Raw genomic sequence first — 16681 nt, forward strand, 5'->3', positions numbered from 1 at the left:
GATGATGGAAAGGGGATAAGATCAGTTGGATAACAGTGATTATGCAGATATACTAATCACGTTATTTCACATTGTACGTCTGCATAATTATAAATCAACATTCCTTTGCATGAGACAAAGTCCACTTGATCAATGGCCCCTCTCTGGATTTTGTGTTAAACGCTCTACAACAAAGCTTTCTTAGTGTCCAACAAGCTTTCTCTGACCTTGTTCTGAAAACCTCCAAAACAAAGGTCATGTGGTTTGGTCAGAAGAATGCCTCTCTCCCCACCAGGTGTGATTACTACCTCTGAGGGTTTAGAGCTTGAGGTAGTCACCTCATACAAGTACTTGGAAGTATGGCTAGACGGCGCACTGTCCTTCTCTCAGCACATATCAAAGCTGCAGGCTAAAGATAAATCTAGACTTGGTTTCCTCTATCGTAATCGCTCCTCTTTCACCCTAGCTGCCAAACTAACCCTGATTCAGATGACCATCCTACCCATGCTAGATTACGGATACAGGAACTGATCTGAATATAAGGGTGCTCTCTAGTGGCTAGATGTTCTTTACCATTCGGCCATCAGATTTTCCACCACTGCTCCTTATAGGACACCTCACTGCACTCTATACTCCTCTGTAAACTGGTCATCTCTGTATATCCGTCGCAAGACCCACTGGTTGATGCTTATTTATAAAACCCTCTTAGGCCTCAATCCCCCCTATCTGAGATATCTACTGCAGCCCTCAACCTCCACATACAACACCCGTTCTGCCAGTCACATTCTGTTAAAGGTCCCCAAAGCACACATCCCTGGGTCGCTCCTCTTTTCAGTTCGCTGCAGCTAGTGACTGGAACAAGCTGCAACAAACACTCAAACTGGACAGTTTTATCTCCATCTCTTCATTCAAAGACTCAATCATGGACCCTCTTACTGACAAGTAATGTTTGTACCATGTTTTGTGCTACTAATATGTTGTGTTGCTACCATGCTGTGTTGTCATGTGTTGCTGCCATGCTATATTGTTGTCTTTAGGTCTCTCTTTATGTAGTATTGTGCCCAATACTGTCTGTACCATGTTTTTGTGCTGCTACCATGTTGTGTTGCTATCATGTTGTGTTGCTATCATGTTGTGTTGCTATCATGTTGTGTTGCTATCATGTTGTGTTGCTATCATGTTGTGTTGCTACCATGCTGTGTTGTCATGTGTTGCTACCATGCTGTGTTGTCATGTGTTGCTACCATGCTGTGTTGTCATGTTGTGTTGCTACCATGCTGTGTTGTCATGTTGTGTTGCTACCATGTTGTGTTGCTACCATGCTGTGTTGTCATGTTGTGTTGCTACCATGTTGTGTTGTCATGTGTTGCTACCATGCTGTGTTGTCATGTGATGCTACCATGTTGTGTTGCTACCATGCTGTGTTGTCATGTTGTGTTGCTACCATGTTGTGTTGCTACCATGTTGTGTTGTCATGTGTTGCTACCATGCTGTGTTGTCATGTGTTGCTACCATGCTGTGTTGTCATGTTGTGTTGCTACCATGCTGTGTTGTCATGTTGTGTTGCTACCATGTTGTGTTGCTACCATGCTGTGTTGTCATGTTGTGTTGCTACCATGTTGTGTTGTCATGTGTTGCTACCATGCTGTGTTGTCATGTGATGCTACCATGTTGTGTTGCTACCATGCTGTGTTGTCATGTTGTGTTGCTACCATGTTGTGTTGCTACCATGTTGTGTTGTCATGTGTTGCTACCATGCTGTGTTGTCATGTGTTGCTACCATGTTGTGTTGCTACCATGCTGTGTTGTCATGTGTTGCTACCATGCTGTGTTGTCATGTGTTGCTACCATGCTGTGTTGTTGTCTTAGGTCTCTCTTTATGTTGTGTTATCATGTGTTGCTACAATGCTGTGTTGTCATGTGTTGCTGCCATGCTGTGTTGCTACCATGCTGTTGATGCTGCCATGCTGTGTTGTTATCTTAGGTCTCTCTTTATGTTGTGTTGTCATGTGTTGCTGTCATGCTGTGTTGTTGTCTTAGGTCTCTCTTTATGTTGTGTTGTCATGTGTTGCTGTCATGCTGTGTTGTCTTAGGTCTCTCTTAATGTTGTGTTGTCATGTGTTGCTGCCATGCTGTGTTGTTGTCTTAGGTCTCTCTTTATGTTGTGTTGTCATGTGTTGCTGCCATGCTGTGTTGTTGTCTTAGGTCTCTCTTTATGTTGTGTTGTCATGTGTTGCTGTCATGCTGTGTTGTTGTCTTAGGTCTCTCTTTATGTTGTGTTGTCATGTGTTGCTGCCATGCTGTGTTGTTGTCTTAGGTCTCTCTTTATGTTGTGTTGTCATGTGTTGCTGCCATGCTGTGTTGTTGTCTTAGGTCTCTCTTTATGTTGTGTTGTCATGTGTTGCTGTCATGCTGTGTTGTTGTCTTAGGTCTCTCTTTATGTTGTGTTGTCATGTGTTGCTGCCATGCTGTGTTGTTGTCTTAGGTCTCTCTTTATGTTGTGTTGTCATGTGTTGCTGTCATGCTGTGTTGTTGTCTTAGGTCTCTCTTTATGTTGTGTTGTCATGTGTTGCTGCCATGCTGTGTTGTTGTCTTAGGTCTCTCTTTATGTTGTGTTGTCATGTGTTGCTGCCATGCTGTGTTGTCATGTGTTGCTGCCATGCTGTGTTGTCATGTGTTGCTGCCATGCTGTGTTGTCATGTGTTGCTGCCATGCTGTGTTGTCATGTGTTGCTACCATGCTGTGTTGTCATGTGTTGCTGCCATGCTGTGTTGTCATGTGTTGCTGCCATGCTGTGTTGTTGTCTTAGGTCTCTCTTTATCTTGTGTTGTCATGTGTTGCTGCCATGCTGTGTTGTCTTAGGTCTCTCTTTATGTTGTGTTGTCTCTCTTGTCGTGATGTGTGTTTTGTCCTGTATTTATACATTTATATTGCATTTATTTTATTGTTTATTTTAATCCCAGGCCCCACCCCCTTTTGCCTTTTGGTAGGCTGTCACTGTTCTTAACCTGACTTGTTAAATAAAGGTTAAATAAATTAAATAAATTAAAATGTGCCTTCAGAAAGTATTCACACTGCTTGACTTTTTTCAAATGTTGTTGTGCCTGAATTTAAAATTGATTACATTTAGATTTTTTGGGTCACAAAATGTGAAAGTCGGAAGTTTACATACACCTTAGCCAAATACATTTAAACTCAGTTTTTCACAATTCCTGACAGTTAATCCTAGTAAAAATTCCCTGTCTTAGGTCAGTTAGGATCACCACTTTATTTTAAGAATGTGAAATGTCAGAATAATAGTAGAGATAATGATTTATTTCAGCTTTTATTTTTTTCATCACATTCCCAGTGGGTCAGAAGTTTACATACACTCAATTCGTTTTTGGTAGTATTGTCTTTAAATTGTTTAACTTGGGTCAAACATTTCAGGTAGCCTTCCACAAGCTTCCCACAATAAGTTGGGTGAATTTTGGCCCATTCCTCCTGACAGAGCTGGTGTAACTGAGTCAGGTTTGTAGGCCTCCTTGGTCACAAGCGCTTTTTCAGTTCGGCCCACAAATGTTCTATAGGATTGAGGTCAGGGCTTTGTGATGGCCACTCCAATACCTTGACTTTCTTGTACTTAAGCCATTTTGCCACAACTTTGGAAGTATGCTTGGGGTCATTTTCCATTTGGAAGACACATTTGCGACCAAGCTTTAACTTCCTGACTGATGTCTTGAGATGTTGCTTCAATATATCCACATTATTTTCCTACCACATGATGCATGATCTATTTTGTAAAGTGCACCAGCCCTCCTGCAGCAAAGCACCCCCACAAGATGATGCTGCCACCCCCGTGCTTCACGGTTGGGATGGTGTTCTTCGGCTTGAAAGCCTCCCCCTTTTTCCTCCAAACGTAACGATGGTCATTAAGGCCAAACAGTTCTATTTTTGTTTCATCAGACCAGAGGACATTTCTCCAAAAAGTACGATCTTTGTCCCAATGTGCAGTTGCAAACCGTAGTCTGGCTTTTTTATGGTGGTTTCCTTTTCGCACCAAAGTACGTTCATCTCTAGGAGACAGAACGGGTCTCCTTCCTGAGCGGTATGACGGCTGCGTGGTCCCATGGTGTTTATACTTGCGTACTATTGTTTGTACAGATGAACGTGGTACCTTCAGGCGTTTGGAAATTGCTCACAAGGATGAACCAGACTTGTGGAGGTCTACAATTCTTTTGTCTGCGTGGTCATGGCTGATTTATTTTGATTTTCTCATGATGTCAAGCAAAGAGGCACTGAGTTTAAAGGTTGGCCTTGAAATACATCCACAGGTACACCTCCAATTGACTCAAATTATGTCAATTAGCCTATCAGAAGCTTCTAAAGCCATGACATCATTTTCTGGAATTTTCCAAGCTGTTTAAAGGCACAGTCAACTTAGTGTATGTAAACTTCTGACCCACTGGAATTGTGATACAGTGAATTATAAGTGAAATAATCTGTCTGTAAACAATTGTTGGAAAAATGACTTGTGTCATGCACAAAGTAGATGTCCTAACCGACTTGCCAAAACTATAGTTTGTTTACAAGAAATTTGTGGAGTGTTTGAAAATCAAGTTTTAATGACTCCAACATAAGTGTATGTAAACTAGTTTTAATTAATCCAACCTGAGTGTATGTTAACTAGTTTTAATGACTCCAACCTGAGTGTATGTAAACTAGTTTTAATGACTCCAACCTGAGTGTATGTAAACTCGTTTTAATGACTCCAACCTAAGTGTATGTTAACTAGTTTTAATGACTCCAACCTGAGTGTATGTAAACTAGTTTTAATGACTCCAAACTGAGGGTATGTAAACTAGTTTTAATGACTCCAACCTGAGTGTATGTAAACTAGTTTTAATGACTCCAACCTGAGTGTATGTAAACTAGTTTTAATGACTCCAACCTAAGGGTATGTAAACTAGTTTTAATGACTCCAACCTAAGTGTATGTAAACTAGTTTTAATGACTCCAACCTGAGTGTATGTAAACTATTTTTAATGACTCCAACCTGAGTGTATGTAAACTAGTTTTAATGACTCCAACCTGAGTGTATGTAAACTAGTTTTAATGACTCCAACCCATGTGTATGTAAACTAGTTTTAATGACTCCAACCTAAGTGTATGTTAACTAGTTTTAATGACTCCAACCTGAGTGTATGTAAACTAGTTTTAATGACTCCAACCTGAGGGTATGTAAACTAGTTTTAATGACTCCAACCTGAGTGTATGTAAACTAGTTTTAATGACTCCAACCTAAGTGTATGTAAACTAGTTTTAATGACTCCAACCTGAGTGTATGTAAACTAGTTTTAATGACTCCAACCTAAGGGTATGTAAACTAGTTTTAATGACTCCAACCTAAGTGTATGTAAACTAGATTTAATGACTCCAACCTGAGTGTATGTAAACTAGTTTTAATGACTCCAACCTAAGGGTATGTAAACTAGTTTTAATGACTCCAACCTAAGTGTATGTAAACTTGTTTTAATGACTCCAACCTGAGTGTATGTAAACTAGTTTTAATGACTCCAACCTGAGTGTATGTAAACTAGTTTTAATGACTCCAACCTGAGTGTATGTAAACTAGTTTTAATGACTCCAACCTAAGTGTATGTAAACTAGTTTTAATGACTCCAACCTGAGTGTATGTAAACTAGTTTTAATGACTCCAACCTAAGTGTATGTAAACTAGTTTTAATGACTCCAACCTAAGTGGATGTAAACTAGTTTTAATGACTCCAACCTGAGTGTATGTAAACTAGTTTTAATGACTCCAACCTAAGTGTATGTAAACTAGTTTTAATGACTCCAACCTAAGTGGATGTAAACTAGTTTTAATGACTCCAACATAAGTGGATGTAAACTAGTTTTAATGACTCCAACCTGAGGGTATGTAAACTAGTTTTAATGACTCCAACCTAAGTGTATGTAAACTAGTTTTAATGACTCCAACCTAAGTGTATGTAAACTAGTTTTAATATTGGATCGTCTTGAAACGGAAAGCTGCACATAACAAGTATTTTGTCCTGTCCTCTCTCCCCCTCTCCCCCTCTCTCCCCTTCTCCTCCTCTCCCCCTCTCTCTCCCTCTCCCTCTCTCTCTCCCTCTCCCTCTCTCTCTCTCTCTCTCTCTCCCTCTCTCTCTCTCTCTCTCCCCCTCTCTCCCTCTCTCTCTCTCCCCCTCTCTCCCTCTCTCTCTCTCTCTCTCTCTCTCTCCCCCTCTCTCTCTCTCTCTCTCTTTTTCTCTCCCCCTCTCTCCCTCCCTCTCTCCCCCTCTCTCGCCCTGCAGGTCATTGTGAGCCCATTACTTTAGAGCTGTGTATGAACTTGCCCTACAACAGCACCACCTACCCTAACTACCTTGGCCACGCGACCCAGAGCGAGAGCTCTGTCTCCTGGGAGTCTTCTCTGTTCCCAGCCCTGGTTCAGACCAACTGTTATAAATACCTCATGTTCTTCGCCTGTACCATGTTGGTCCCCAAGTGTGACTCACACACACACCAGAGGGTGCCCCCCTGCAGGTCAGTACCAGAACCATTACACACAGACACACCAGAGGGTGCCCCCCTGCAGGTCAGTACCAGAACCACTACACACACACACACCAGAGGGTGCCCCCCTGCAGGTCAGTACCAGAACCATTACACACACACACACCAGAGGGTGCCCCCCTGCAGGTCAGTACCAGAACCACTACACACACACACACCAGAGGGTGCCCCCCTGCAGGTCAGTACCAGAACCATTACACACACACACCAGAGGTTGCCCCCCTGCAGGTCAGTACCAGAACCACTACACACACACACCAGAGGGTGCCCGCCTACACACACACCAGAGGGTGCCCCCTGCAGGTCAGTACAGGCACACGGTAGAGTCCAGCAGACTCCAGTAGATTCCAGTATAGACTGTTATAAATACCAGACAGTAGAGACTGTTATAAATACCATCCAGTAGAGACTCTTATAAATACCACAAAGTACAGACTGTTATAAATACCATCCAGTAGAGACTGTTATAAATACCACACAGTAGAGACTGTTATAAATACCATCCAGTAGAGACCAGTAGAGACTGTTATAAATACCAGACAGTAGAGACCAGTAGAGACTGTTATAAAAACCAGACAGTAGAGACTGTTATAAATACCATCTAGTAGAGACTGTCATAAATACCAGACAGTAGAGACTGTTATACATACCACACAGTAGAGACTGTTATAAATACCATCCAGTAGAGACTGTTATAAATACCAGACAGTAGAGACTGTTATAAATACCACACAGTAGAGACTGTTATAAATACCAAACAGTAGAGACTGTTATAAATACCAGACAGTAGAGACTGTTATAAATACTAGACAGTAGAGACCGGTAGAGACTGTTATAAATACCAGACAGTATAGACTGTTATAAATACCAAACAGTAGAGACTGTTATAAATACCAGACAGTAGAGACTGTTATAAATACCAGACAGTAGAGACTGTTATAAATACCAGACAGTATAGACTGTTATAAATACCAGACAGTAGAGACTGTTATAAATACCAGACAGTAGAGGCTGTTATAAATACCAGACAGTAGAGACTGTTATAAATACCAGACAGTAGAGACTGTTATAAATACCATCCAGTAGAGACTGTTATAAATACCAAACAGTAGAGACTGTTATAAATACCAGACAGTATAGACTGTTATAAATACCAAACAGTAGAGACTGTTATAAATAACAGACAGTAGAGACTGTTATAAATACCAGACAGTAGAGACTGTTATAAATACCAGACAGTAGAGACTGTTATAAATACAATCCAGTAGAGACTGTTATAAATACCAGACAGTAGAGACTGTTATGAATACCAGACAGTAGAGACTGTTATAAATACCATCCAGTAGAGACTGTTATAAATACCAAACAGTAGAGACTGTTATAAATACCAGACAGTATAGACTGTTATAAATACCAAACAGTAGAGACTGTTATAAATACCAGACAGTAGAGACTGTTATAAATACCAGACAGTAGACTGTTATAAATACCAAACAGTAGAGACTGTTATAAATACCAGACTGTAGAGACTGTTATAAATACCAGACAGTAGAGACTGTTATAAATACCAGACAGTAGAGACTGTTATAAATACCAGACAGTAGAGACTGTTATAAATACCAAACAGTAGAGACTGTTATAAATACCAAACAGTAGAGACTGTTATAAATACCAGACAGTAGAGACTGTTATAAATACCATCCAGTAGAGACTGTTATAAATACCAGACAGTAGAGACTGTTATAAATACCAGACAGTATAGACTGTTATAAATACCAAACAGTAGAGACTGTTATAAATACCAAACAGTAGAGACTGTTATAAATACCAGACAGTATAGACTGTTATAAATACCAAACAGTAGAGACTGTTATAAATACCAGACAGTAGAGGCTGTTGTAAATACCAGACAGTATAGACTGTTATAAATACCAAACAGTAGAGACTGTTATGAATACCAGACAGTAGAGGCTGTTGTAAATACCACCCAGTAGAGACTGTTATAAATACCATCCAGTAGAGACTGTTATAAATACCAGACAGTAGAGACTGTTATAAATACCAGACAGTAGAGACTGTTATACATACCAGACAGTAGAGACTGTTATAAATACCAGACAGTAGAGACTGTTATAAATACCATACAGTAGAGACTGTTATAAATACCAGACAGTAGAGACTGTTATAAATACCAGACAGTAGAGACTGTTCTAAATACCATCCAGTAGAGACTGTTTAAATACCACCCAGTAGAGACTGTTTAAACACCACCCAGTAGAGACTGTTATAAATAACATCCAGTAGAGACTGTTACACATACCAGACAGTAGAGGCCAGTAGAGACTGTTGTAAATACCATCCAGTAGAGACTGTTATAAATACCATCCAGTAGAGACTGTTATAAATACCAAACAGTAGAGACTGTTATACATACCAGACAGTAGAGGCCAGTAGAGACTGTTGTAAATACCATCCAGTAGAGACTGTTGTAAATACCATCCAGTAGAGACTGTTATACATACCAGACAGTAGAGGCCAGTAGAGACTGTTGTAAATACCATCCAGTAGAGACTGTTATAAATACCATCCAGTAGAGACTGTTATAAATACCATCCAGCAGAGACTGTCATAAATTATATCCAGTAGAGACTGTTATAAATACCATCCAGTAGAGACTGTTATAAATACCAAACAGTAGAGACTGTTATAAATACCAGACAGTAGAGACTGTTATGAATACCATACAGTAGAGACTGTTATACGTACCAGACAGTAGAGACTGTTATAAATACCATCCAGTAGAGACTGTTATAAATACCATCTAGTAGAGACTGTTATAAATACCAGACTGTAGAGACTGTTATAAATACCATCCAGTAGAGACCAGTAGAGACTGTTATAAATACCATCCAGTAGAGACTGTTATACATACCATCCAGTAGAGACTGTTATAAATACCATCCAGTAGAGACTGTTATAAATACCATCCAGTAGAGACTGTTATAAATACCATCCAGTAGAGACTGTTATAAATACCAGACAGTAGAGACTTTTATACGTACCAGACAGTAGAGACTGTTACACATACCAGACAGTAGAGACTGTTATAAATAACATCTAGTAGAGACTGTTATAAATACCATACAGTAGAGACTGTTATAAATACCATCCAGTAGAGACTGTTATAAATACCATCCAGTAGAGACTGTTATAAATACCATCCAGTTGGATGGTTAACTGGTCTAGGAACAGTGGGTTAACTGGCCTAGGAACAGTGGGTTAACTGGTCTAGGAACAGTGGGTTAACTGGTCTAGGAACAGTGGGTTAACTGGCCTAGGAACAGTGGGTTAACTGGTCTAGGAACAGTGGGTTAACTGGCCTAGGAACAGTGGGTTAACTGGTCTAGGAACAGTGGGTTAACTGGTCTAGGAACAGTGGGTTAACTGGCCTAGGAACAGTGGGTTAACTGGTCTAGGAACAGTGGAACTGTTCAGTGGCAGAATAGATTAGTACCAGCTCGGGGGTTTGAACTTGCAACCTTCCGGTTACTAGTCCAACTCTCTAACCACTAGGCTACCCTGCCGCCCCATAACTTCTCAGATCTTCATTGTAAAGGGTTTAAACACTGTTTCCCATGCTTGTTCAATGAACCATAAACAATTAATGAACATGCACCTGTGGAACGGTCGTTAAGACACGAACAGCTTACAGACGGTAGGCAATTAAGGTCACGGTTATGAAAAATTAGGACACTAAAGAGGCCTTTCTACTGACTCTGAAAAACACCAAAAGAAAGATGCCCAGGGTCCCTGCTCACCTATGTGAAAGTTCCTTAGGCATGCTGCAAGGAGGCATGAGGCCTGCAGATGTGGCCAGGGCAATAAATTGCAATGTCTGTACTGTGAGACGCCTAAGATAGCGCTACAGGGAGACAGGACGGACAGCTGATAGTTCTCGCAGTGGCAGACCACGTGTAACAACACCTGCACAGGATCGGTACATCTGAACATCACACCTGCGGGACAGGTACAGGATGGCAACAACAACTGCCTGAGTTACACCGGGAACGCCCAATCCCTCCATCAGTGCTCAGACTATCCGCAATAGGCTGAGAGAGGCTGGACTGAGGGCTTGTAGGCCTGTTGTAAGGCAAGTCCTCACCAGATATCACCGGCAACAACGTCGCCTATGGGCACAACCCCACCGTCGCTGGACCAGACAGGACTGGCAAAAAGTGCTCTTCACTGACGAGTCGCGGTTTTGTCTCACCAGGGGTGATGGTATTATTCGTGTTTATCGTCAAAAGAATGACCTTTACACTGAGGCCTGTACTCTGGAGCGGGATCGAGTTGGAGGTGGAGGGTCCGTCATGGTCTGGGGCGGTGTGTCACAACATCATCAGACTGAGCTTGTTGTCATTACAGGCAATCTCAACGCTGTGCGTTACAGGGAAGACATCCTCCTCCCTCATGTGGTACCCTTCCTGCAGGCTCATCCTGACATGACCCTCTAGCATGACAATGCCACCAGCCATACTGCTCGTTCTGTGCGTGATTTCCTGCAAGACAGGAATGTCAGAGTTCTGCCATGGCCAGCGAAGAGCCCGGATCTCAATCCTATTGAGCATGTCTGGGACCTGTTGGATCGGAGGGTGAGGGGTAGGGCCATTCCCCACAGAAATGTCCGGGAACTTGCAGGTGCTTTGGTGGAAGAGTGGAGTAACATCTCACAGCAAGAACTGGCAAATCTGGGGCAGTTCATGAGGAGGAGATGCACTGCAGTACTTAATGCTGCTGGTTGCCACACCAGATACTGACTGTTATTTTTGGGGATTTTGACCCCCCCCCCATTTGTTCAGGGACACATTATTCCATTTCTGTTAGTCACATGATGGTGTAACTTGTTCAGTTTATGTCTCAGTTGTTGAATCTTATGTTCATACAAATATTTATACATGTTTAGTTTGCTGAAAATAAACGCAGTTGACAGTGAAGACGTTTGTTTTTGTTGCTGAGTTTATGTATAATGTACGTTTATCTGTGTTGTTGCAGGTCATTGTGTCGGAGCTCTAAGGAGCGCTGTGAGTCTGTGCTGGGTATTGTGGGTCTTCAATGGCCGGAGGACACAGACTGTAACCAGTTCCCCGAAGACGGACCCACCTGTCTCCTACCTAACCCGGATGTTGACGGTTAGTAGAAGGGAGGGGCTTGGTTATTCTTGACCTGTCTACTACCTGACCCGGATGTTGACGGTTAGTAGAAGGGAGGGGCTTGGTTATTCTTCACCTGTCTACTACCTGACCCGGATGTTGACGGTTAGTAGAAGGGAGGGGCTTGGTTATTCTTGACCTGTCTACTACCTGACCCGGATGTTGATGGTTAGTAGAAGGGAGGGGCTTGGTTATTCTTGACCTGTCTACTACCTGACCCGGATGTTGATGGTTAGTAGAAGGGAGGGGCTTGGTTATTCTTGACCTGTCTACTACCTGACCCGGATGTTGATGGTTAGTAGAAGGGAGGGGCTTGGTTATTCTTGACCTGTCTACTACCTGACCCGGATGTTGATGGTTAGTAGAAGGGAGGGGCTTGGTTATTCTTGACCTGTCTACTACCTGACCCGGATGTTGATGGTTAGTAGAAGGGAGGGGCTTGGTTATTCTTGACCTGTCTACTACCTGACCCGGATGTTGATGGTTAGTAGAAGGGAGGGGCTTGGTTATTCTTGACCTGTCTACTACCTGACCCGGATGTTGATGGTTAGTAGAAGGGAGGGGCTTGGTTATTCTTGACCTGTCTACTACCTGACCCGGATGTTGATGGTTAGTAGAAGGGAGGGGCTTGGTTATTCTTGACCTGTCTACTACCTGACCCGGATGTTGATGGTTAGTAGAAGGGAGGGGCTTGGTTATTCTTGACCTGTCTACTACCTGACCCGGATGTTGATGGTTAGTAGAAGGGAGGGGCTTGGTTATTCTTGACCTGTCTACTACCTGACCCGGATGTTGATGGTTAGTAGAAGGGAGGGGCTTGGTTATTCTTCACCTGTCTACTACCTGACCCGGATGTTGATGGTTAGTAGAAGGGAGGGGCTTGGTTATTCTTGACCTGTCTACTACCTGACCCGGATGTTGATGGTTAGTAGAAGGGAGGGGCTTGGTTATTCTTGACCTGTCTACTACCTGACCCGGATGTTGATGGTTAGTAGAAGGGAGGGGCTTGGTTATTCTTGACCTGTCTACTACCTGACCCGGATGTTGATGGTTAGTAGAAGGGAGGGGCTTGGTTATTCTTGACCTGTCTACTACCTGACCCGGATGTTGATGGTTAGTAGAAGGGAGGGGCTTGGTTATTCTTCACCTGTCTACTACCTGACCCGGATGTTGATGGTTAGTAGAAGGGAGGGGCTTGGTTATTCTTGACCTGTCTACTACCTGACCCGGATGTTGACGGTTAGTAGAAGGGAGGGGCTTGGTTATTCTTGACCTGTCTACTACCTGACCCGGATGTTGATGGTTAGTAGAAGGGATGGGAGCGGTTATTTGAAAATCCGAAAAAAATGCAGATTTTTTTTAACATTAAATAAATGTTGTTGGTTGTTCCAGAGTGTTCTCCCAGTCACTTCAAATGTCGGTCCGGGAGGTGTGTCCTGTCCTCTAAGCGCTGTGATGGACACATGGACTGTGACGATGACAGTGACGAAGACAACTGTGGTGAGAAACACACACTGTACATGTATAGTCAATATTTTACTCTTCTTTTCTCTCTCTCTCACCCTCTCTCTCACTCTCTCTGACCCTCTCCCTCTCTCTCACCCTCTCTCTCTCTCCCCTCTCTCTCTCTCTCCCTCATCCCTCTCTCTCTCTCTCTCTCTCTCTCTCTCTCTCTCTCTCTCACTCTCCCACCCTCTCTCTCACTCTCTCACCCTCTCTCTCACTCTCACTCTCTCACTCTCACTCTCTCTGACCCTCTCCCTCTCTCTCACCCTCTCTCTCTCTCCCCTCTCTCTCTCTCTCCCTCATCCCTCTCTCTCTCTCTCTCTCTCTCTCTCTCTCTCTCTCTCTCTCTCTCTCACTCTCCCACCCTCTCTCTCACTCTCTCACCCTCTCTCTCACTCTCACTCTCTCACTCTCACTCTCTCTCACCCTCTCTCTCACTCTCTCTGACCCTCTCTCTCTCTCTCACCCTCTCTCTCTCTCTCTCTCTATATATCTATCTCTCTCTCTCTCTCTCACACCCTCTCTCTCTCTCTCTCTCTCTCTCGCTCTCTCTCTCTCTCATTGTGTCGAGCGAGGTCTGTGGGAGTGGCTTGTATTAAACTACGGTACCCATAATGCTGTGTTCTCTCTAGTTTGTGTGGAGCGAGGTCTGTGGGAGTGGCTTGTATTAAACTACGGTACCCATAATGCTGTGTTCTCTCTAGGTTGTGTAGAGCGAGGTCTGTGGGTGTGGCTTTATTAAACTATGGTACCCATAATGCTGTGTTCTCTCTAGGTTGTTAGAGCAAGGTCTGTGGGTGTGGCTTGTATTAAACCATGGTACCCATAATGCTGTGTTCTCTCTAGGTTGTGTGGAGCGAGGTCTGTGGGAATGGCTTGTATTAAACTACGGTACCCATAATGCTGTGTTCTCTCTAGGTTGTTAGAGTGAGGTCTGTGGGAGTGGCTTGTATTAAACTACGGTACCCATAATGCTGTGTTCTCTCTAGGTTGTGTGGAGCAAGGTCTGTGGGAGTGGCTTGTATTAAACTACGGTACCCATAATGCTGTGTTCTCTCTAGGTTGTGTGGAGCGAGGCATGTGGGAGTGGCTTGTATTAAACTACGGTACCCATAATGCTGTGTTCTCTCTAGGTTGTGTGGAGCGAGGTCTGTGGGAGTGGCTTGTATTAAACTACGGTACCCATAATGCTGTGTTCTCTCTAGGTTGTGTGGAGCGAGGTCTGTGGGAGTGGCTTGTATTAAACTACGGTACCCATAATGCTGTGTTCTCTCTAGGTTGTGTGGAGCGAGGTCTGTGGGAGTGCCCAGGTACCAGGCTGTGTATTAAACACTCTATGATCTGTGACGGCTTCCCAGACTGCCCTCTACTGAAAGATGAGAACAACTGCTGTGTGTAAAAACAATTTCATTTTTGTTTCATTTCTATAATGTGTTGAAGTCATTCGGCATAATAATGCATTTACTCATAAACAAAGGTTATTTATTGCCTTTTTTAACGAGGTAGGTGATTCTCGTGTAAAAGGACCTGATTAATGACAAGCTGTGTGAAACCTTTCTCTGTTCTCCTCTCCTCAGCTGTATGCAAGGACAACGAGCTAGCCTGTAGTAACCACCAGTGTGTTCACCGGACTCTGTGGTGTGATGGGACAAAACACTGTTCAGACAGCTCTGATGAGTGGGACTGTGGTGAGTCTCTCTGTTCAACCAGCTCTGATGAGTGGGACTGTGGTGAGTCTCTCTGTTCAGACAGCTCTGATGAGTGGGACTGTGGTGAGTCTCTCTGTTCAACCAGCTCTGATGAGTGGGACTGTGGTGAGTCTCTCTGTTCAGACAGCTCTGATGAGTGGGACTGTGGTGAGTCTCTCTGTTCAGACAGCTCTGATGAGTGGGACTGTGGTGAGTCTCTCTGTTCAGACAGCTCTGATGAGTGGGACTGTGGTGAGTCTCTCTGTTCAACCAGCTCTGATGAGTGGGACTGTGGTGAGTCTCTGAGTCTCTGTGTAGTGAGTCTCTCTGTTCAGACAGCTCTGATGAGTGGGACTGTAGTGAGTCTCTCTGTTCAGACAGCTCTGATGAGTGGGACTGTGGTGAGTCTCTCTGTTCAACCAGCTCTGATGAGTGAGACTGTGGTGCGTCTCTCTGTTCAACCAGCTCTGATGAGTGGGACTGTGGTGAGTCTCTCTGTTCAGACAGCTCTGATGAGTGGGACTGTGGTGAGTCTCTCTGTTCAGACAGCTCTGATGAGTGGGACTGTGGTGAGTCTCTCTGTTCAGACAGCTCTGATGAGTGGGACTGTGGTGAGTCTCTCTGTTCAGACAGCTCTGATGAGTGGGACTGTGGTGAGTCTCTCTGTTCAACCAGCTCTGATGAGTGGGCCTGTGGTGAGTCTCTGTGTTCAACCAGCTCTGACGAGTGAGACTGTGGTGAGAACTATATACAGTTGAAGTCAGAAGTTTACATACACTTAGGTTGGAGTCATTAAAACTCGTTTTTCAACCTCTCCACACATTTCTTGTTAACAAACTATAGTTTGAGAGTCGGTTAGGACATCTACTTTGTGCATGACACAAGTCATTTTTCCAACAATTGTTTACAGACAGATTATTTCACTTATAATTCACTGTATCACAATTCCAGTGGGTCAGAAGTTTACATACACTAAGTTGACTGCCTTCAAACAGCTTGGAAAATTCCAGAAAATGATGTCATGGCTTTAGAAGCTTCTGATAGGCTAATTGACAGCATTTCAGTCAATTGGAGGTGTACCTGTGGATGTATTTCAAGGCCAACCTTTAAACTCAGTGCCTCTTTGCTTGACATCATGAGAAAATCTGAATAAATCAGCCACGACCACGCAGACAAAAGAATTGTAGACCTCCACAAGTCTGGTTCATCCTTGGGAGCAATTTCCAAACACCTGAAGGTACCACGTTCATCTGTACAAATAATAGTACAAAGTATAAGTATAAACACCCTGGGACCACGCAGCCGTCATACCGCTCAGGAAGGAGAACCGTTCTGTCTCCTAGAGATTAACGTACTTTGGTACGAAAAGTGCAAATCAATCCCAGAACAACAGCAAAGGACCTTGTGAAGATGTTGGAGGAAACAGGTACCAAAGTATCTATATCCACAGTAAAACGAGTCCTATATCGACATACCCTGAAGGGCTGCTTAACAAGGAAGAAGCCACTGCTTCAAAACCGCCATAAAAAAGCCAGACTACGGTTTACAACTGCACATGGGGACAAAGATGGTACTTTTTGGAGAAATGTCCTCTGGTCTGATTAAACAAAAATAGAACTGTTTGGCCATAATGACCATCGTTATGTTTGGAGGAAAAAGGGGGAGGCTTGCAAGCCGAAGAACACCATTCCAACCGTGAAGCACGGGGGTGGCAGCATCATC

The 16681-nt window shown here is 43.3% G+C and overlaps 1 protein-coding gene across 3 annotated transcripts in view; it reads left to right on the plus strand.

Annotated features, from left to right (window-relative positions):
- The window catches only part of corin (corin, serine peptidase), a 105985-nt gene that overhangs the window by 66947 nt on the left and 22357 nt on the right, over positions 1-16681 (plus strand). For 2 of the 3 annotated variants that reach the window (XM_036958423.2, XM_090214952.1), the window contains exons 11-15: positions 6294-6525; positions 11608-11744; positions 13158-13265; positions 14549-14662; positions 14849-14959. In XM_036958423.2, the coding sequence (XP_036814318.2) occupies positions 6294-6525; positions 11608-11744; positions 13158-13265; positions 14549-14662; positions 14849-14959 (702 nt within the window). Of the gene's footprint in view, positions 1-6293; positions 6526-11607; positions 11745-13157; positions 13266-14117; positions 14280-14548; positions 14663-14848; positions 14960-16681 lie in introns of those variants that run through there. The other variant, XM_090214953.1, reaches the window with a different exon arrangement.

Source organism: Oncorhynchus mykiss, chromosome 21 (assembly GCF_057628025.1).
Source record: "Oncorhynchus mykiss isolate SJ-2025 chromosome 21, ASM5762802v1, whole genome shotgun sequence".
NCBI lineage: Eukaryota > Metazoa > Chordata > Actinopteri > Salmoniformes > Salmonidae > Oncorhynchus > Oncorhynchus mykiss.